General features: G+C 32.0%; 1 protein-coding gene across 1 annotated transcript in view; it reads right to left on the minus strand.

Moving 5' to 3' along the window:
- SPEF2_1 (Sperm flagellar protein 2) overlaps positions 1–22,685 on the minus strand; it is a 58,171-nt gene extending 35,486 nt beyond the window's left edge. Inside the window, exons 1-12 of the mRNA XM_051208619.1 lie at positions 22,467–22,685; positions 22,190–22,436; positions 18,152–18,369; positions 16,121–16,208; positions 14,802–15,080; positions 13,795–13,983; positions 11,644–11,834; positions 9,206–9,413; positions 6,515–6,742; positions 4,063–4,165; positions 2,582–2,724; positions 1,362–1,465 (exon numbers count right to left, since the gene is read on the minus strand). Of these exons, the coding sequence (XP_051070764.1) occupies positions 1,362–1,465; positions 2,582–2,724; positions 4,063–4,165; positions 6,515–6,742; positions 9,206–9,413; positions 11,644–11,834; positions 13,795–13,983; positions 14,802–15,080; positions 16,121–16,208; positions 18,152–18,369; positions 22,190–22,381 (1,943 nt within the window). The 5' untranslated portion in view covers positions 22,382–22,436; positions 22,467–22,685. The remainder of the gene's footprint in view (positions 1–1,361; positions 1,466–2,581; positions 2,725–4,062; positions 4,166–6,514; positions 6,743–9,205; positions 9,414–11,643; positions 11,835–13,794; positions 13,984–14,801; positions 15,081–16,120; positions 16,209–18,151; positions 18,370–22,189; positions 22,437–22,466) is intronic.
- Positions 22,686–23,997: the final 1,312 nt, after the last annotated feature.

The raw sequence follows: 23,997 nt of genomic DNA on the forward strand, positions 1-23,997 counted from the left end.
ATCAACAATTTCTCACTTATTACCCGTCATGGAGGAGGTTTTCAGGTTTTTCGTGAATTCATTTTGGTTTTCAAAATGTTTATAATAGTAGTGAGTAATGGGTGGAGCACAATGAGAGCATAACGAGACTAAATATCGATTCAAACTCCCTAAATCAACCAACATTAAAAAGCGTCTAATGTAACCGGCAAACACATCTTCTTCTTTCTAGTAAAAGACACATTTATATGCAAAATACCAACTCATAAGGAAGTGTTATTAGATCTATCGTAAAACACAGGAGATTATAATATAAGGTTTTATAGGTCATTCATTTTGCACATATGGTTGTTATTTCAGCCTAAACGTTATTGCAGAGACATTACTGTGAAAAGTTAAGTCCGCAGATTCACTGGCACGAATAGCAAAATGTGTTGACAGTAGTTCCAATAACATATATGGTGATACTTTAAAAGTTATTATTATCAGTTGAGTGGACATACATTTTCGATTGGTAAACAAAAGTTCTAATAAATAGTAAAAAACGTCAAGTATATCGAAGCGCCTAAATTGCACAATGTCATTTGTTGCTAAGATGTAAGGAATTAAAATGTAAATTATTCTGTTTCGATGGAAATAAATTAATTAAAGATGTCACAGCTGAAATAGTCATACAACTTAATATAAGTCAAGTTCAGTAGTGGCTAACCTCTTGGAAAATCCCTTAAATTCTGGTTAGAAGCTCTTACTGATACAGTTTAACGATGCTGGTAGTGGGGACAGATATCACTGATGAGGTTGGATGATGATCAAGCTATATTGTCAGTTAAGTTGGAAGTCTGATTCATTGAATTTTGAGTTGGTGTTTTAAGAGTAATGTTTTTACCGTGGGTATTAATCATCGCCGTTCCGACCACACACGAGGTCTTTGGTATGCATTGATGACCAGTCCCAAATTAGGACGAGACAAGTGTTAAGTATTTTCCGGTTTTCAACAGTTTAATGCTAGTGTAATGACTTGACCAAAGGTATTCAAACAAAGTGTGATTTACCTAGAAAATAAAACCTGTTCACAAGCAGGAAACAACTAAACTACTGAAACTTCAAAAAAATGTTTAGATTATATTTATTTAGCATTTAAAGTCATTTAAAGTCAGTCATTATTTACTACGGCAGTGATGTGATAAACCCTGAAACTTCATAAAAAAATGTCATTTATAACTGTGTTAAGTATAGTTATACAGCTTTCTTTTACTTATGCAATGGGGTTTAGTGAATGTATAATGGATTCATTATTTCAATGCCAGCTCAATATCCTTTAAGACAAACTTCAATTAGATAGTGTGATTTGTCACGAAAATAAACACAATCAATTGACTCACTTGACTTTTTCGTATACTAAGTCAACTAAAAGATCGTCAGAGATTTCTTTTCCAACTTTTAGTTCATTCCATAACATTTCACCGAGTTTCGCTTTAGCTGACAGCTGAAATATTAAATTTATTATTAGACTATTTTAACAGACTAGAAAGTGAAGATTTTTTTGAATTGTTATTATTAGTATTAAAAGATAGAAATTGCAGAAAAATTCAATTCAAAAGAACGTTTAGCACAATTACGTTTTTGAGATCTAATCATAAAGAACGCATGACATGGCATAAATTATCAGACAATACCAGAACAAAAATCGGAACTTCTGTATATTATTGCAGCCTTTTGGTAGAAAAACACGCCTTTTGTATACATAACAGGTCGCAAATGTTGGGAAAGACCTATCATCGTGCGAATCTGAATAGTATAACAAGGTAAAATTGATTTGAAAAAGTAGTATATTAGCTGATGTTGTAAAGAATCCGATCACTCATTTAATTTTTATATGAAAACGAATAAAGGTTGGAACCACAAAGAAGAAGGAGAGTATGTAACAGAAAGAATTCATGATTTACATACCACCCTAGACTAAGCATTACCAACACAAATTGTTTTTGAAAACATACAAAATGTCATAAACTTTCTGATTGACAAGGTTTCCATAAACCTAAAAATTTAGAGCTATTAGTACCAAATAAGGATTCAAAAACAACTTTAAAATCAATTCTACGGTTTGTTTCCCTTGTATGTTTGACAACAAAGGAGTATGGTTGTGTGCACCTTTGATTATCTTACATACTAAAAAGGAAACATAATCATTACCCTATACATGGAATTCGACGTCTAAGATTTTTCAGATAGATTTTCCTCAGTTTCCTTATTTTTAAGGTTGTAAGATACTGGTTTGAGGAAATAAAGGATCATCATCATTGTTTTATTTCAAATTTTTGAATCATCTTTTAAAAACTTAATATTGATCGATGCGTGCAAAATCAGCACTGGAATTAGCCATTATTTCAACTTACTTCTTTGAGTTATATGTAGTTTGTATTGGAAAAATGACGAAAAGACTAGACATTGATGAAGGAAAAATGAGAAAAGACCTAACTGAAAATTGGATAAATCTTGTTTGGGAAAATGATTAAAAACAGTATCATCATAATTAGTAACTACAGTTTACTTTTTTTAAAAAAAAACATTCTTTTACAACATGATAAATTAATTAACGTACTGTGACCGTTGAAGAGGTTTCTGTTTCAGCTAATTCAGAACTTTCAATGGGTGTATTGGAACATTCGTCAGTTTCTTTAGTTTCATAAGCTTTTAATGCCTCTTCTATAAGTTTGTATGGATTGATTCCAACACATCTATTATCTAGAAGTGACAATCACATAAGTTGGAAATGTATTAAAGTGTAAGGAATGGAAATATGCTTATTGACTTTTAAATGCTTAGTACTGGATTTTGGTAATTTAAAGAAACCAGTACGTCTTTATTCCAAAACTGAAGTAATAAATAAAATCATAAAAAATTAAGCAACTGTTTCACGTCATTTTTGAATGTCGCGGAACCCAATAACACTGACTACAACAGTTATCATATACTCAATAAGCCAGAATACAGTGATCAGCAGTTTTTTTTAACTTCATTTTTGTTATTTTTACCATTACATAAGATACGATAGCTTTAGACATGATTATGCAACAATGTTAACAGCTAATTACCCCCAGAATATCTTAAATTAAAATTAACCACACACTCATTACTACATAGTTTCTGTTCAGTTAAATAGTGATAAAGATTTGTAAAAAAAACCCATCTTTATCCAGTTACAAAAAATTAACATTCTTAAATAATTCATCTCAGAAACATATTCTTTCCTTAGAACAATGACCACTATCAAATTAAATGAATATACTAAGAAAAGTAAAAGAACTTCTTTACAATTGTTATTGTTTTAGTCCATATTTAAACCAGGTTTGATCATCAAGATTCATGCTTAATATCATTTGGACAATTTAGACAGAGTCATGATAAATATTGAAACTCCTATGCAAACACCGACCATTCGATTCACTCAAATGTTTTGATGTACTGGATACATATTCCAGTGAGAACAACGACAGCTAAGATCAATCTGTTATCAAACTAACGAAACCTGAAATAGAATGAGTTTCGTTTTCATGATCTCGATACCTGCCACTTTTAAATGTAACCTAAATAAGACTGTAGGTAGTTCATGTACTAGAAGAAATTGATTAGTTTAGAACTGAGAATGTCCATAGTTGTCAAACTGTCACTCTTTCGGTTAGGTTAAGTAAATCATAACACCGTATTTTCAAATTAACTGCAAATGAACTCTATCAAATGCTAAATTCCACTTGTAATTTCTTACCATCTTATTGGTCTATTATCAATGTATCGAACTACACGATATATGATTTGACTATTTCATAAAACCAAATGGATTTATAGTGATAAGGATATTATAGCATCGTAAGTAAATTTTTGACATCCTAATACAATTTAATGACTATTTGTACCCGATATTTTGATTAACATCTTAACTAAAGTTTATTTCCACGACAAAAACTAATCAACTGTTGGTATACTCAACAAGAAATATATGATCAAATTATATTAAGAAAATTATTATTATGGATATTAATAATCATTCATTGAAATTGTAAAAAGAAAAGAAAAGACAATTACTCTTTTCTAACTGGCTTATTATAGTTGTTTTGCCACTTAAAGGTTTACCAAGTAGTGCTAATTTAATCGGGAATTCCGGTAAATCTGTTTTATTTGATTCAGTCTGTATTGAAGAGAGAAACAAAAGATGTCAGAGAATAACATTAAATAATTTTAATGAAATAAGCATATTTTAAATAGATTTAATAGTGACTTATAACAGCTATTTGAAATGTAAATTTATTTTTGTAGTCAGTAATTCTCAAAACTAATTATGAAATATTGGAATAGGTTTTGGCTTATCATTCATTCAAGTTATTATTATTATCATCATCAATATCGAAAAGTAGATTATATAGATGTTTTTGACAGCCAGTATCTGCTACCCACAATCAATAAAGTTTTATACCAGTTCATCTGTTACAACTGTTTTTGGGTCTGTTGTATATAAGGTTTTTGGATTTCACTATATTTGTCTCTCATTTTGTCAAACGATAAATAAATAACAAGGAAAATGTGCAGAGAACAGCAACATTTATGTTTGAGTTTCCAGTACTTGTAAGTCACTTCAACTGGCGAGTAAATGTATACAGTTACCGACCATATCTATTCACTTCAAATGAATTTAAAACTGAAAGGTTAACCTATGTATTCGCTCAAACATAAAGTAGGTAGCCCAAATATATCAACGGGTGAACAAGTCTTGATGCTAAAGTTACAAATCACAGCGTATAAATGACATGATTTAGAATAAATAGGAATTGAATAGTTTCACTAACATATTATCGTTAAGACGTTTGATTATATTTTTCTGCATGAGTTTTCTGCCTACTTTATATTTTCATTGTTTTTTATTATAACTGTATGGTGGGGAATCAGAAGTACTTGAATCTTTGCAGTGTTGTGCAAAGTTTCATGTTGCTTGATTCATTTATATGAACTTTGTTTTACTACATCCCAATCCCTATCTAAAAAAATATTCAAATTCCAAACGAAGGCTAGCAAATAAGCTGTCGCAGACTATATGATTTAACCTTAATTTATATTGCAATGTGATGACTTACTTGAGAACATAGTATGATGTGAAAGTCATCCTGGTTATATAAGAAGTTCTTAACACAATTACCTCGAATAAATGAATGACAGATTGAAAAACAAGAAAATTATTCACTGGTTGATAATCATGGTAAAATCTTGCATCTGGTACGAGCTCAAGATTGTGTTTGATAGAATATAATATGATAAAGCTTACTAATGTGTCACTGAGATGCTCAATCATCTTTGATTATTAAAACTTGAAGTTGGCAGAAACATCAGAATATAAACGTATAACTTGCTTGACTGACATCGATTTATGCAGTTTATGGTTGCGTAAGGTTATTTTTCATCAGAGTTCATTCTTTTTCTACCAGTGAATATATTATATTGATCTAATGTCTTTAAACTACGAGGCGAAAGCGTCGTTTGTTTGAAAGCCAATGGTTTAGTGGACGCTACTCACAACATTGCTTGTAAGTAGTATGTTTCCGAACTTAACCTCTGAGTTGCCGGACGGAATGAAGAGTTTCAGTGAGGAGTTGACAGAACACTTGAAGAACAGACAAGAAAACTATTTAGATTGAGTAACATATCAAAAGATGCAAATAGACGATTGAAGACTATTTATATGCAATACGTCAATACTTTGTAACTTCTTACAGTCAACATAAATTCCTACTGCTTATTGCCTTCCTTAAGACTGTTGTACAAACTCCCCAAAAAACTTCCACCTAAATGCAGTACATGAGCTTGTCATTCATCGATGAGTTGGATGACCTTACACATTGTATGTGAGTATAACCTTATTCAGTATATACTGTAAAATGTTTATCTTGGTATGTTTCTTTTCTAAACTATAGCGAACTAAAGAATTAAAAAATCTTCAGAAATCATGAAACCTATATGAATATGTTTATTTTAATTTTAAATTATTGCCTATATTTATTTCTTGATGTAAAAGACAGCTTTGTATACCTTAAAATATACATTCAGAAATCTGATTATTTATTATCATTCTTAGGTTAACTCCATTGTAGTCACAGTTTATTTTTATTTGAAAATGAAGCAAGAAACGTAGAAGGATAAAGTGACTGAATTGGTCATCACTAACCATTATTTCAAGAGATGTTTAGAATGTTATTGAGTGTTCAATTCCAAAAATACTTTTTTTAGGAATAGGAGTTATAGCACTGAAAATAATTATCTGGAATATTATGTCGTTTATTTTCTCGTGTAAATGAGTAAGTATTAAGAACTTATGTGATATAATCACACTATTATTCAGCCTTCACTGGTTTATAGTGCTTTTTCAACTGATAGAAATTCTTGACGAAAACCAACATTGAACTAGGCAAATAGTTTGGAAAAATACTTTATTAAATGATGAATAATTGAAAAAAAAGGTTATTCTATCAATGTACACTAATGTACTCACGGTTGGAGGAAAATTAAGTTTATATAAACGTTTAATTATCCATTCTAAAACTGGATTGGTTTTTATTAGATTGATATCATTTGGTAGTTTGAATTCGCTTGTTTTACATTCATCTTTGAAGTCGATCCATTCAACTGGTTTACCTTGTACATGCGGAATTAAGTCATTCGGCAATGATTTCATAGAGAGTGTACCAATTTTTTCTAGGTCCCAATCGCCAGTAAGATTCTGCAATATAATAAATGTACTAATGGTCTTGTATTTTAAAAAAAACATGAATTTTATGTTTATTAAACTTTTTGAAAATTAGAACTACGCTTGTCTTACTATCTTTTGTTCTAGCTGGCTTAAGTCCATTACGACGTCTCCATTAGGTAACATTTAAATGTATATAAAATATATAAATGTTTCTTCGCTGGTAAGTTGTGCAGCAGCGTACATTTTCATTTAATTTGACAAAAAAAAAGTTTTTACCTTAAATGTATTTCATTTGACCTAACGAATTATCAGAAACATATCCTATAGCAAAAACAATACCATTAGTAATAACAATAATCGTACCATATCATAGCTTCGTAACAAGTACTCCTAATTATTTCAGAATCTTGAATGTAGTCATTCTAAAGTAGTTCTTAGTTTGGAATTCATAATGAAAAACTTGTTTAAAGAAATGGATTTATTCTCAACACAGATTCGACTATTAATAATTTCTGTGTATAGTTAGATTTCATTATTCACACAAGTTTAAAACCATTTTCTGGTGTGATATCATTTCATGATATGTCCTTTGTTATAATTTTAAGAATAAAATAGTGTACTATGTAACTGAATGTAAATATCAACCGATTTTGGCTTGAAACGGTCTTGTTTGTTTTTAAGTATTAAATTATTATTAGAAAGCCAGGAGTACAATGTTAAATATTTTGTATCGATTTTGTGGCTGAGTCAGCTGATGGAATGTAAGGATAAGTTCTAGTTAATTTTACATCATGTAAATACAACCATTTTTTATATTTTCAGATTTTCCATTGAATCCATTTACCAAGACACTAAACATATATAGGACTTAGGAATTGATTTAACGACGCTTGTAAAAAACCGATACGTTTTATTTGACCTATAACTTGGTGCTAAATTAACGAAGTGACTAGCGGATGTTCGCATAAATATGAATGGAATTCATTGAGTTAACAAGTGTCTCAGATATTAAAGTAAACTTAAGTAGATAAGGAAATTTAAAATGTAAATATAGCCGTTTCTTGTAAGATTTAGATGTTGGTATTTTCTTTGATTTTTCGTAACTAATATGATGATTTCTTAGTTTGCATAGAAAGATATTATTTCAAGAACTTCATGTGTTTGTTTTCTCCATGAATTGAGACAAAAATGTATTAAGGTTCGTGGCAACTTATTAATATTAAAAATTCGGTATAGTTTCTATGCTCATTTAAACGTTATTCTAAACAATAGAATACGTAACAATGGCACTAAATATACTGGTTGTTACGGTTTATACAATTTTAGCTGGGGTGTTTGGATATTTTTTATTATAAAACAGATCTAACGTGACTAGGTTAACCGAACGTGTTATATACAACGAAACTTTAAAAATGGTTACCTCACGCAAGTAAAAAGAAGAAAGATGAAATATTCAATAGCGCTTTTATGCCTCAAGATTGGAAAATTTTGGTGCATAGATATCACAATATATTCAGTATTGTTCATACCGTAGTAACTAAGAAGAGTAGATGTGAATTACAAGGGACTATAATAATATCGAAGTATAGAAGGTTACAATAATAATCGTTGTTGCATCAATACCAGAAGTTCACAACAATACTGATTTGACACAAGTATATCACTGAAATGTGCAAAATGACCAACTTTCATGAATTTAGTATTAGTATGTACTCAAAATTGATGTTTAATAAGTTTCACCTATCTCAGATATCGTTTTAATTTTTTTTTGGGAAACATATTCCATAAACTTATTTAAAAAATGTTCCATAATTCTTAACAAGGTAATTAATACAAGTTTTCCTTTTTTCTTGTAAACTGTTTTGAAAGTAACAACAGTTTGAGTAAAATAACAGTGAAATTTAATGTTTACTGAGTCGCAATTTTTTTGAGAATACAACCGTTTAAAAAATGATCTGTCCAACTTTAATGGGATTTTGAATGTCGCGTAGTTGACTGTTTTGTTAAACTTAGTTCTATTAATATACGTTTTTACCGCTGGCTGATAGCAACCAGGGAACTAAGGAAAACCAGGAAACGCTAAATAATTCCTCGTTCAAGTTAAGGGCTAATCAGTACTGTGGGAAAATTCGAAATGGATTTTTAAATTCACAGCTAGAGGAGTTCAACGTTACTAGACTATTTTATGCGCTGACTGACGTTGGAAACTCGGGTCATTGTATTTCAGTTAAATAGGCAGTAAGTATTGTATCTATAATGACCCCTGTGATCATAAATTCAAGCATATATGTTGTTATAGATGAGCGCTAATGATGAATTTCAAACTAGAACAAAGTTAATATCAAATGCTATATGATTTTCAATGACTTTTCAGCTAATTTCAATTCATAATGAAAAGATTATTGAAAAATTAATTCAAGTAAAACTTAAAATGACAGAAAGATACATTTAGACAAAAAATGGGAAGTGATGATTAAAGATTTATTGATTTACTTGATACTCATCCAAATCACAATCATCTAGTAATTCTTGTTGATCTTCGATGATTTGATTCTTTTCTAATTTAAGTTGGTTAGCCACATTCGACATTTCTTCTTCAACAGGATCGTCTGCCTGATCCTCTGTTGATGATGTGTCGTTCACTAACAGACCGTTTACGAATTCGATTTTCCATTGACGGAAAAGTCTTAATGGAATTAGCCTTTAAAATAAACATTTAAAAATATACATTACTTAGATAAGTAATTTAATCAGTCAATTATCATCATTATGGAGCTTGGCACTAGTGTAATTTAGCCCAAGCTGTCATACCATATTAACACAACGAGATGAAGCTAACAAGATGAACAGAAGATGAATTTAAATAAATTAATACCAATGGTAATGAGAAAGATTAAATATTGAGAACATGATTCGAAAAGATGGAACAAAAAGGCATACATGATAGAATGGCAAGATTAAGAGGGAATGCATTTGCACCATTGTCCGTGCCATCCAGTGTTACCAACCACTGACTACTATCCTCGTGTAGATCACAACAAAGTAGTCTTAACCCATCTGCATGGCTCAAACTAAAAACCAGTAGTTTTATAAACTGATGCTACTTTTTGCTTCGGATGCCCCTAGAGTCATTCTAACTCACTTTTACGCCAGAAAACATAGCTACAACGAGGTAAGCGGTGATTAATCATATGAATGCATATCTCGACCACCTCAGTTAATGAAGACTCATTAACTCATCAGCTAACTCGCCATCCTTACTTAGTACTCTGGGCCTAACCTCAGCACTGTTAATTCGGTCGTTCCACGATATGAGAGCAGTACTTAGGAGATAGCTGTAATTAACTGCTGGTAACCTATGAATATCCTGTATTTTTAAAAACCACATTTTACAGCCATAAAGTAAAAAGCGGCAGACTGTGGATGAACACTTCACGAGTGATGCATGTTGGCTATAGCTAAGAAAACATTCTGAATTCGTATAGAGGTTTCTTTAGACACCAACTCACCAAAGCTGATAAGACTTTCAGCATACACAAAGTGATCATCACACTCAATTACTTCATTCCTTAACATTAGTTCAGGCATTAACGCTGACCATTCCTGAAGCAATATCTTACAACTGCAGAGGTAAAATGCGTCCTAAATATGCCTAAATTGTTGTTCAAGGCGATCAGGAGACTACTTTTTGTCACCATTTTCATCGTCGTTATTTGCATGTTCTAAATCGACCTCTAAAAAGTTGGAGGACGAAAGTGTCGTCTATAGGAGAAAGTCTGTTGCGAAATGAATTGAACAGGGGTAACAAAAGACATTGTAATACAGTGCAACTCCTATTTCATGCCATATATTAGAGGCAATTAAACTTCGTAAGTTACAATAATATGTTTAGTTATTTTGTCAGTCTTTTAATTTACTCGAAATAAATTAGATTCAAGTGAGATGGTGAGACTATGATTTATGGACAACCTTTGAGCGACGCTAAATTGACCTTGAGAATGTTCACCTATTGACGAGGACTAAATGAAAGTTGTAAGCCAGAGCGGGGGTTGATGGTTAGGGTTAGCAATTAGATTCAGGGTTTTTATCACGAACTGACATCAGCCAAAGTATCAAAACGCCGTTTTGTCAATTGGATGACTGAATTTCGTGCCAAAATCCAAGACCTGTTATCCTAAATCTGATTGGTTCGTATATAAATTATAGTCATGCCGGTAAAATTGATATCCACTTTTTGTCAAAAAGTATTTTAGATCCTAACTCTGTTCTTATTAGAGACGGTATTGTTATTCACTGAAGATGTTTTTGTTCATAATAATAATCTATCAAACTTTTCTTCCAATTTTAGTAGTTAGAGAAAATTCTCTTCCTTATCTGGAATCAGGTTAATTCTATACAGCTTTTCGCTTCAGTCTAATACTCCTCAGTGATGGGCTCATATACCCATGGCTATCAGATCTTGCGATATGAAAGATTTAAATTGGTGAATCGTAATCTAATAGACCATGTTTTCAATTTCATTTTTGAGAGGACACCTGAGGAATTCTCAAATAGGATGGTACAGCTATCTTTTTTCCATTGTTTTCAGTAGTTCTTCAGCTAATAATTATGTATTTGATTTACTTCTAAATAATATAGGATTTTACGGAAATCTTCCTTTATCAAAGTAATGTACTTTTCAGTAGCACAAGAAGATAGGAAAATAAATTATCTGAACGGTAGTGTTCAGAAAGCAGATTGCCAGTATCTCAAGGACTTCAATCAAGTGGGACTACAGCTCATCTGTAAATCTTGACATGAAACATAAAATTAAGATTTTAACTTGATTGTTTGAAAAAATATCTGTTTTCATTCCTTCTTTAATTTTCAGTATATATAAAATTTCAAAGGTGTTTTTTAAGAGTTATACACCGTCTACCTTCCGAACTTACTTCCCTGTGAACATCCGATATTCAGCAACATTCATAACAAATTGTAATAATAATGGTATGATATCGTTTTGAATAAATTCATAATGACGCTTATAAGAAGCTTGTTGTCGTTTAGCTTTTTGTTCAAACCAAAGTTGTTTTAATATTGTAAGTTTGTCTTTTTCTTCCTTTTTTTGTTGAAGCAGCATTTCCTATTATTAAAATTCAAAATCAACAATCATAATGTTAGTGAACTCAAACAATATTGTTGGTGATGGGTTTTCTATTCATAGTGTCGTGTATTTCGCAGCATTATATCTTAATGGGACAGTTCAATAAACACATATTCTATTTAGTCTTAAATTTAATAGTAGACATTGTGTTACATTTATTTAATGCAAATGCTTTTGGCGTCCTTTCAGGTACAAATTATTAACCGAAAAATGCGCTGACTCCTCAATAAACCTTCCATTAATTTAAGGGAGACAGTAAAATATGGTAACAACAAAAGTGAGCAATTGAGTGAATTCAATCTAAACTGAGTAGGTTTGGTCATTAACGTAAAGCCAAGAGAACTGTTTGGTGATTTTTCATCCATGATCTCAGACTACCTTGACGAAGTAATCAACATTAGTGTTGAGTTCAGCAGAAATTAACTAACAACTTTTCAGAAATACTAAGCAATTTGTAACCATGATTTATCATTATTATCTACTACAAAAATCCGTATACTCTCAGATAGCTCATTTATTCGTCGTAGAAACTGTAACTTTTCTGTTTAAACTAGTGAAACGACCGTAGGTAATACCTCCAGACTACAGGCCTCACTGTAAAGTTGTTCGTAGCGGTATCAGTGAATTTATTTCTTATCCAACATTTTATTTCACCAAAAATTTGTCGTCATTTTCCTTTTTGCAGCTCTCCAGTGTTACTAATGTTTTCATTACCTTTGTTGTTTGTGTTCAGCCGTTTGGTAGATTCTCTCCTTATAATTGATCCTTAAGTTTCTGACTACTTGAACCAATTCATTATTTCCAGGGGTGTTTTTAACTATTTTCTCAGTTTGTGTAATAATATACTGATTTACAGAAATCAAATTATTTTAGCTATCAAATAGTTGGAAGCAATCGGTAAGAAGGTCTAATCCCGGATTCGGGCTGTCTGATACTATATATCGAGGTGTTTCCTTAGCTTTTATGAATATGATTGTTATGTCCTATGACCCATCAAATATCACATGATAAAGTCTCCAAAACCAGCATACCGACCTCTCTGACTTTGTCCCTATGTTAAACCAATAATGCGTTAACCAGCACAAGTAGCCTTGAGTCAACTCTGAATCTTTATCGGTTTTCTGTATAGCAGCTTCTCGCTTAGCCCGACATGTTCAGTTCAAAACACAGATATCAGCCTCCGCTGTGTGAATAGTACATTTCAAACACATGTAGTTTTCATACAAGTAGACCAGACTGCATCGCATCAAGCCAAAAGTGGCTGTGCGCATAGGTGACTGCAACTAACAGAGTGTGAATAAATTAAGAATTGTATATCGTATAACAGCACCCAATAGGTCAAATGAAAGCTTATGATGAAAGAAGTATGAATATACATATAATCTACTTACTCACTAGTTATCCAATGAGAATATATATAATAATAGGCTATAAATAATTCCTGACAGTCACTATTCATTTATTTATTGTTTGGATATAACAACAATGCCCCTATAATATTCAAACTCACGTAATCTAATATCACCGTAAGAATCACTACTACTGAGGTTACTTCTTATAAGACGCTAGCAGATCATTTGGTAGTAGCCTAGTAACCTAATATTACATAATTTGGTCTTTGGGGTGATCAAATATATAAGCTAATTGGAACACAGATTCAAGAATTCCTACTGGCTAAGATCGTAAGCACATATTGCCATTTAGTTTCGAACGGAAGTAAAACAGCCGTTCACTGCTACCTGGTTTTCAATGGTTCTTCAGTTGGACTTGGTTTACAATGCTTATTACTCATAAATTATATGAAACCTTAATAAAACTACTTACCATAAAAAGTATGAATTTTTGAAAGTGGGGGATAAAATTAAATATCAGGAAGGAAAACATTTTATGAACCTTCAGTTTATTCCTTTAAAATAATCTTATTTGTAATTGGCCTTACTCTTTCATGATCCATTGCTAATTGAAACTCTAATTCTCTTCTAGTTTCATATTGTCGCTCTCGTTCAAGACGATTTTCCAAAATTATTGATTTTTCTTGTTTAATTTGTTCTAATTGTACAGAAATACGACTTTCTAAGTGAGACTGACGTGATAATCGTTGCACAATTTGCTCTGATCTGATTTCCTCCTAAGATTAAATGATCACAAAGAATTATGGTTTAAAAATAAGTTAAATAAGAAAAACTTTTGTATTATAATTTTTGGTACGGATGTATTTATATTTAAGTCAATTAAAAGCTTGGCTAATTTAATTAGTTTATGAAAAACTAATTTAAATGAAAACCACTACAATTACAGTCCGATTCACTGGAAATCATTAAAGTTGACTTTATATCGATAGGAAACGGCTGTTCATTATTTTTTCCTTTCACTAAATCCCTACCCGATTTTAGTTCACAACGAAAAGAATTTGTAAGTGATCAGAATCTTTGACAATTAAATTCTGGAATACTTGGATAATTTTTGTTCATTCATAGAAACTTAGATAAGGTCATCCTCCCTGACAGTGTTATAAGAGATATATTTCAAGAAAATGCGGTCTCTGTTGAACTCTGAGTGTAGTATTGTTAGTGAAAATGTCCAATGTGTCAACATTCTCACCAACAAAAAGCAAAGGGATTTCACTGCTATAACATTATGAAGAATTCTCTGTCTAAATATAAATGTTTTGTGCTACCATTTATAACCATTACTTAATCACTTTTACGGGATTGTTTAACCTCTGTTAAGGCTAAGCTACCTTTGCTCAATCTGGATCAGAAATCCAATTTTCGGTAACTAAAATCTCCTCCCTATTGTGGGTATAAATCCAATGTAACCTTGTGCTCTTTATTTAACAATTCTAATTTACGTTAAGCACTTAAAACGTATTTTGTTCTTACTTACAGACTAATGGCTTCTCTTCTAATATTTAACTCTATCACAATCACTTTAAAGACAACTTACTTGTCGGATGTGATTTGCTTCCAGTATATCCATAATAACTCGTCTCCTTCTTTTTTGACGCTCATATATTGCTTTTTTTTCTTCGTGAACTCTTTTATGAATTTGTTTCATATAATTCATTGTCGTTTTATTAAAATCGTCTGTTGAGGTGTTAAGTGTTAAATTTGGACTTAATTGTTCGCTAGATTTATCTCCTGTTTTTGATACATCGCCGTTATACAGTTCACATTTCTCTTTACGCGAGTCAAATTCATCCAATTCTTTTAAACTGACACTATTCTGTGAATGTAATGAGGTATTATTAAATAAACCTGAAATGTGATAGTTATCATACATTACATTACGATGTATTTTGTTGAGTTATTGAATGATAGCTATGATGAACTGTAAATATATCTGTCTATGATGTTAAGAAATTTTATTAAAGCAAAATGTCACACCTAAAGTACAATAAACTGAACGCCCTAACTAAGTTCTTACTCATATTAGTTGAACGTTTTAGAAAACATACTTGAAATAGCGTTTTGTTTTTAGCAGGACTGGAATTATTTGGTTAAGATCAAACAATGGTGTAATTCACGAAGTGACTGAGAGATCATCTCAGTAGTATAAGAAAATGTAAGGATTTAAAACAAGGTCCTGGTAATATCATAAAGAAGACCAGGAATAATTTACTTGAAATCAATCATGGCTGATTGCTTAAAGATGAGATCTTTCTTACAACGTGGAACATATCATTTGATTATACTGAGTCTTAGACTTATTACATCATCTTTTTTATTGGAGATTTCGTACCCATATGTTTTTGGAAAGTGTAACACCACTTTTTTAAAGGTAAATCTTTTCTACTCAGTGTCATATGATACTAGTTCGCTTGCTTACTGTTCTTGCCCATAGAAATACTAACACGAATGAACTTACTCAGTTATTATAATTATAAATTCGGTTGGAACGAAGTCTTAAATCACTCAAAAAAGTGGTTGGAAACATCTTGAGTTGAAACACAAATAAGTGGATTGAATAAAAGTAGCTTATCATACTCAGTTGAATTCGTTGACCTTTCTATAGAAATTTGAGCTGACTCACATGTGTCAGATTCGACAATCAGTAGAATTGACTGACCTCAGACCATCTTAGCGCCAAAATAAAAGTGTTAGCTGACTGAGAATGTGCAATGAGTTTTAACGATTACTAATAACTATACATCATGAGTTATTAATTTATCGATTCAAAATCAAGACAACATTGAAATCTTTGACCCACGCTTTACAAATACATATCAATATAACGGAAAATAATCATAATAACAAGAACATTACTGTATGTGTTTGCTTGGATTGTTGCCTGTCCATGCTTTTAGTTGTTAGTTTGTTCCGAACAGATCGTGGTAAATTGATGATAGATGCTCTAGAGATGAGTTGAGAAAATTAGTCATATTGTAAGTACTGAAGGTAAACCTTAAAAATTGAGCATAAAAATTGGTGAATCGGGTAAAAAGTAAGTTTTGTCTTCAAAATATTGTTCATTAAAATTTTATTAAGTCATATTAGAAAATGACTTACCAATTCGTAATAGTCATATGCTAAACAATATTTTGACTCCTCATAGTAAATGTCAACAAGTTGGTTAACGTTTGAAGTATTTGATTTTCAACCTCCGGGTTGAAGGTACAAACATAACTTCACCTACTTCAATGTCAATAGTTGAATAGCTTTACTAATCGTTACCCATAAAGTGTGATATGAAAGCACAATACATGAACCTTTCCTCAACTATTGAGACACATTATTCTTGTGGTACCTTAAAACATTGGACGTATATGTTTAACGACTACACACCTATCGTCAAATCATAATCGATCACAGGCTAAGAAAGAATATATCATAGCTTTGAAACGTTAGATACAGGTTATTATCACTGATACAGTTTCGGAAGAAGCACCATCCTTTTCATGTTTCAGAATCATATTTTCAGGTCTGAGGTTTTGATTTGCAATTAAGTTTGATGTTTGGTTGAAAGTGATAATATTAGTTTCCTCCCTTCTATATATATATATATATATATATATATATATATATATATATATATATATATATATATATATATATATATATATATATAGTCGTTTTAGCATATGGATATATATCAGTGGAGATAACTTGAGGTTCAAAACTGAGGGGACAGGGAGAAACAACTTTCAGTCACTTTTCATTTCTCACCTTAAACCCTAAGCAATGATTTTTTAGCATATATTAACGTATTTGAACTAGGAATGTTAGAATATTTTGTTTTTCTAAATCTAAGTGTTTACAAAATCAATGTTCACTTATTTTTAAAAGTATTGCGTTCGGAATAGTTATCTAATTCCGTCTTATAAACTTCCATTGGGCAAAGATCTTGTGGAAAAAATAAACAAGTATCATAATTTCATAAGTGCTAAACTCATTAACATGAAAGATGTTTTTGCTAATAACTTATGCAATTTTTGCGACTGTAAAAGATGTACAATATAGAGCAAAATTAACCACTTAAATTATTTTAAGCACTTTCGCAAATGTTTCTGCAGCCATCAGTACACAGATAACGAATAAAGTAATGATTTTAACTCAAGTTTTATAAAGTAGGTTTTCTAGTTAGACGAATTTTATTTAAGTGATTCTTGGAACTTTTTTGAGTAAAATTTAGAATATATGTACAATAGTATGTCTTATGTTATATCGAAAACTAAACGAAGTTAGCCAGAAAATTATAAGAATGAACAAATTTGAATTATCTACTCATTCTAATCATTGGATAATATTAATTGTTTCAATTTATCAGTAGTAAATCTATATGGAAAATGTCATATGCTTAAAACCCTTCTCCATATCTTTTAAATCTGTAAATCCGTCGGAAGATATGTTGAGCCTTGGTCTACTTCATCAGTTGGTTTAAAAGTGAATTAAACTTTCAAGGAATTAGTGAATTAAAAATAAATGCTTTAAGGAGCACTATGGATGACGCGGTATCAAACAAAGTAAGCATCTTGGATAAAAAATTCCTAGTTAGTGACGAAAGAAACCATACCCCTTGTGACTTCCGAAAGGCCTGAGATTGATTTCGTGTAAGTTCGTAAGTATGGCCTGATATGGAGTTCTGATCTAGAGAAACATCCTTACGGCGTTTAGTCATTTTTGGTTGTTCGTAAAATGGCTTGATTCTTAATGTAAATTAGTTTCTCATAGCTTACAAAATATCCTTAAAACCATTTCGCTCACAATTAGACCATAAATTTAGAAACATATAAGATAAACCAATATATTGTTATCCTTTGCAATATATTTTACAACGAAATATAAGCGACTGCTTACTCTAATTTGGCCATTAATTCAGATTGCATCATACGCAAGTCACGACTTCTTTGAAGTCTTGAATTTCGACGTTTTTGGACGAGAGCATCTTTCTCTAATGTATCCATTAAATCAGCCTCTTTAATTCGCTTCTCATTTATTTTCATTTGTCGTTCATAACGTGACAGAATTTGCGCCAAACTAACATCGGATTGTCTCGGAATTAGTTGCTTTAGTTGCTTTTTAAACATAAGGACGATCAAATTAAAAAACAGCATATTTAAAATTAAAAACTAGTTAAAAATACAACTAAGTAGTATCTCTGCACTATTTCCGCAGTTTGAAATGAGCAATATTTTCTGCTTCTGTCAAACATACACAATTGTCCTTGAATACAATCTACTTTATTACCAACACCAACAGAATGGTTAAGAGGACTAGTTCAACTAATACAATCCCGTGATGCCAACGACTTAAAACATGAAATAAACATATATAGATGCAAGATTTAATCCTTAATCACAAAATTCTTGCCGCATATGAGTTTCTCAGTGGGAATATAATTCAATTTGCTTTGAACCATTACATCTGCGTTTTGTTCTAATCATGTAAAAATAAAGAACGCTGATAGTGCGAATAATGAGTAAACATTAGTGTGTCGTTTCCAGTTTCCTCAAGTTTTTTTACAACTCACATTATGATCTGTGCAAAGTGCCAACTATTATGAACTCTCTAAATTAAGTACGTTATGAATTATAATAGAAGCTTTTCACTATTATGACAACGTGTGATTTGTTGGAAACAACTCTCAGTTGGTTCGTGGGTAATAACTTCAAAGCTAATTCTCAGTTGCTCAGGATATCCGGATGATCTCAAACTTTGTTTACAGTCGGCGAAGAATTATCAAGTTATTCCAAACCTTACAAATATGTAAAGTTTTGCCAATTGTTGCACAAAAAATATTGAGTGTTACACAGATAATTATATCCTAATTGACAAGTCCGTTGAATTGTTGTGTACCATGTTCCGCGTTACATTCTGGAGTTCAAAAGAGGTCATAGTCAGATTATCAGAAACCCTTTGACTACCTTTTATTCATTCATATATAAGTTTACTGGTCTATAGATTGAAAAAAATGGTTGAAATCCTCACACAGTGATTAAAGTTCACCACATTTTAGATAAACTATCGTTAAGTTATGAGCCTTCATAAAAATCCTATAAATGTTCCTAATGTGTTACAGAAATGACAATTAATATAAATTCATCAAGGCAATGATGCAGAAAATTTTAAAATTTAGGCTTGAATGACTCAAAGATAATCGTAATCTTTTTAAAACGTGTTGCAGGTATTTTATTTAATATGACCCTCTTTGCCTTTTAGTTAAAAACTAAAATGCAAGATTATCCATCTGGTCCGTCAGTACGCAATTACACATTTGACTGTAGTTATAATTTTGTATACATTTCGCACAATACTGCTCTTTAGACATTATCCTTTAAGTGTCCACTTTATGATATTTAAAAAGACGAAACAGTGGCAGTTGAGATCATTAGGTAATCTGAGGAGCCGTCCACAGTTATAAAAGTGATGACTTTATCGGCCCTTTTTCAGAGTACAGCATTATGAAACCACATTTCAATGAAATTTGCAAGCACATTTGCTGGAGTACTAAATAGAATTACCCTACAACCCGACTGTAATCATATTGTTCTATATGTTTTGGGTGATGGAATGCTTAAACATCTATAAATACGCCTTTACAGCACATATCTGTTTAAGGGCATAAAAAACTAAAGTGAGCTCGTAATAACTGGTTAAACTGGGGTTGGTTTTGAGCTACATATTAAATAGCCGATTTCCCTTGGTTACACAGCTATGCGAGAACTTATTTGAACTAAATAAAGCAACTTTTTTCAATTCATTCTTCAGTTTTAAGGATTTTGGATTATATGACTTCTTGTATAGCAATAATCAGCTTGATTTCTATTATGAATACCACCAGAACATGTTTTTCGACTAACCGTGCTCCCCCATAATCTTCTGTGATAGCGGGGTTTGTGCTTTTGGTAAAAAATTCGTCACTCTCAAAATCCATAGAAATGGTTAGAGACTAAGTGTTTGAATATTTCTGTCAATACTTCTACCTTTAAAATGTCAATCAGTCTGTATTGTTTACCCATTACTTATGACATGTTACTTAAGTTTTACTGTCGTATCTGTGATACTTATACACTGTCTCAACTGATTACTGCTCAAATAGGTTTTGACTTCTAAACAAATTCTAGTTTTTAATAAATCCTTGAGTAATTTACAAGTATAAAACCAGCTTTTTAAGTGTCTTTATATTGTAATCTGCCGTTCTCACTCTTTTGTACATATACTGAATCACAAAACCAAAGGTATTATGTTTGAGGTCATGGACTAGTGGAGATTTAGCAATTCTGGATACATATCATTTCTGAACACTGAGATAGACAAAATTTGTAAATATTCATACGCTGTCAAGCTTGATCTGCCGGTTTTTACTTTATATTGTCTATTCTACAACTGTCCCAGTAAAAGCAATTACCTTCGTTTGTTTCAAATATAGTTAAGCTTTGAATTTTGCGTGAAAATTCTGCATATTTATCTAATAAAAACATTGGTTAATTATATTATACACGAACCAATATCAAACAATCTAAATATTGCAAAGCACATGTTGTTTTGCCTTATATTCACGAAAATATTTGTTCCCGTATGACAGTCAGTCAATTAATGTTTAAATCACTTTCCTTCAATAGTTACTCATGCTTCAGTTAGAACAGTTTCACAAACGCATAAATAAGCGCATACGCAACGAAAAGAGTGAGTACAACTAGCCTTTTCTGAAATTACAAGAAGAGATTCATAAACTTTAAATTCAATTTCAATCGCAACGGAAAATCTCTACCAACAAAACCGATTTCAGAAACAGAAACAAATTGATTTAAAGTAGGAGTTGGTCGAGGTGTTTATTACGGATACCAGGTGAACTAGCTGTTGTTTATTAGGGGGTGTGAAGTCGTGATATGACTGTCACTATCATCTGTGAACGGTTATTACGTATCTAAAACTACAACAATGTAATCACCAATGGCTGTGATGTTATCAACTACAGTCAAAATATTTTTAAAGCTGTGTGTTTGTTTTTGAGAAGGTATAATATACTGGACCATATAGTCTCTGGATTTCATACACAGAGCTTATTTTGGATGTCGTAGTGAAATATAAAACACTACAAATAATTAGTCTAGATCGACTCATAAGCTGGCTACTATTCTCTGTTGCATGGCTTATGAAAATGCTGTAAAGACCTGAATTATAAGAAACAAAACAAAGCGATTTTTGAGATCCGTACTCAACAATAGGCAAAATGAGAAGATTTAACTCGGTTTGAAGTGTACAAGACGATAGAGCAGTGAGATGCATCTATGAAACAACCTCAGAATAAACACCTGAAGGAATGAGTCCGATCACCTATTGATAAAGCTGACGTCTAAGTACTCTTTGACTAACCATACTCTAATAGTAGTTTGATGAAATATTAATATTTAGTCTGTAAGATATATATAGCAGACGGTGTTAATCGAAAAGGTCTCGTCCGATTTATTCTCACACGTTATATTTCCTTCTATCAGTTTGTTGCCAATATCAACACAGCTATATATGGTCTTTTTTCCCAAATATCTTCAAAACCATATTATTCAATTTTAAAAGGTAGATTTACAGGTTTTTCCGATGTACAGTGTCATATTGGGGTTTAGTTATGAATAAATTATTTCACCGTCTCATGTGTTATCCGTCACCTAGCTAAATCCAAAATTAAAATTCTGTTAAGTCCTCTTGTCAGGTTAAAGACATGCATAATATTAAAAATATTCATGCGAAATAAAGTGTTGTTTTTTAATCCTTATTAATGTAGATGATATGAACATAATAACTATATGGTTATACCAGCCTTTTAGATATTTCATATACCCCAAAAGCCTAAATAAAACTCATCGTGGTCTGTTAATCACAGATATAACCACTCACGTTCTTGTAAGATAGATTTTGGAGAGTATTCAGTTGTGTATGCTCGAAATTACTGAAGTCGATGGTATCACATCGGTTGAAACCATCAACACCACTTAAAATAACGTAAATCTGGTACAGAACTTGGTGTATACTGCCAGGTTTTTCGGTGATTATGTCATGGCTTAGGTGTGCATCAATATTTATTCCCATTTCGTGGAGTGCTGATCGGAGGTAGGAATAATTTTGAATGATCGATTCCGGCGAGCTTGATAGAAGTTAGAAAAGTCACTTATACCTGGAATTTTTCAGGAGATAGAATTTCTGAAATTTGTTATATTTGTGCAAAAGTTTTCCCAAAAAGTAACCGTTTGCAAATAACTTCTCCAGTGGCTGACCTATAAAATGGAGATATTGCACAATGAAGAATACAGCTAACCATGTAGGTTCAACTCATGTGACACCCAAGAATAAATTATACTTGACATTATTGTAGACAAAAAATATTCATATTATGCACAATACCGTTACTAAACCAACGGTCCAATATCCAATATCTTCAGTCTTCAGTAATAAGGACAGTAGGTTGGTAAACCTGCGTTAATCCTGACAGATCGCCTTCCAGTGAAGGTTCAGCTTCTCCTTGAAAATATTCACTGACGAGGCTGATGCCATTTGTTCGGGTAAGGCGTTCCAGTCATCGATGAGAAAAACGTGACCCACTTTAAGTTTATTAGGTCGTGGTTTACGAAACTTCTTGCTATGACCTCAGAGATTATTATTGCTGAAAGAAGCAAAAAGGTAGGACATATTAACACACAAATCATAATCGAAAATTTGAAGTGCCATTATAAGATCACCTCGCGTCCTACGACACGACAAAGGGAAAAGGTTTAGGTGTTTTAAGCGCTCATCGTAAGGGAGTCTAGAAAGACCCTTCACTAATTTTGTTCCCATATGCCAAACACGCTCAATTGAATTGGTATTCTCAATCAGACATGAGTTAGCTGCTTGGATACAGTACTCTAAGTGTGGTCTTACACAGGCGACATAAAATTCGAAATATCTCCTCGTCAAAGCATTTAAATGCTCGGCGAAGTGAACATAACGCACGATAACCTTTGGCAGCAACTGCGTTGCAATACGTAATTGTTTTCAAGTCGTGACTCACTATTAATTCTAACTTTTTGTGTTCTTGAACGCGCGGAAAAGGTGTGCCATCAACAGTATAATTGTAACCATTACCGTGTCCGAAGTGCATGAGAACACTCTTACTAGAGTTAACTCCTAAACCTCAACCTCGGGCCCATCTAACCACTTCATCTAAGTTAGCTTGGAGGTCAAAATTATCAGCCTCACTTCTTATGGTTCTCCAGATTTTTACATCATCCGCAAATAATAGTGTCGAAGGCTTAATTAATAGCGGTAATTCATTAACGTAGAGAAGTAAAATTAGAGGGCCTAAGATAGTGCCTTGAGGTACACCGCTTTTGGTCGGCTTCTATTAGGATAGAATTCCATTGACCCTCACTCTCTGTTCTCAGTCACACGTACAGGTACTATGGCTGGTATCGCGGTGTGATTGGGACAAGTATTTGTAACAATACACGTCGAGTAGACTTTGCTAAAATAGTTTGAAGACGTCTCAAGTTTTGCCTGATCTGGTTCAGCTGGTAAATCTGGATTTTCGTGCAACAGTAATGAGAGATTACTATCACTACGTTTTTTTTGCCGTTTAAGATACAAAAGCAATCGTTTCGGAAAAGTACGGCTATCTTATTCTGACTGTCTTTCGTAAGTAGTACGAGATTTAGCTATGGTTTTGTCAC

This window comes from Schistosoma haematobium, chromosome ZW (assembly GCF_000699445.3).
Source record: "Schistosoma haematobium chromosome ZW, whole genome shotgun sequence".
NCBI classification, from domain to species: Eukaryota; Metazoa; Platyhelminthes; class Trematoda; order Strigeidida; family Schistosomatidae; genus Schistosoma; species Schistosoma haematobium.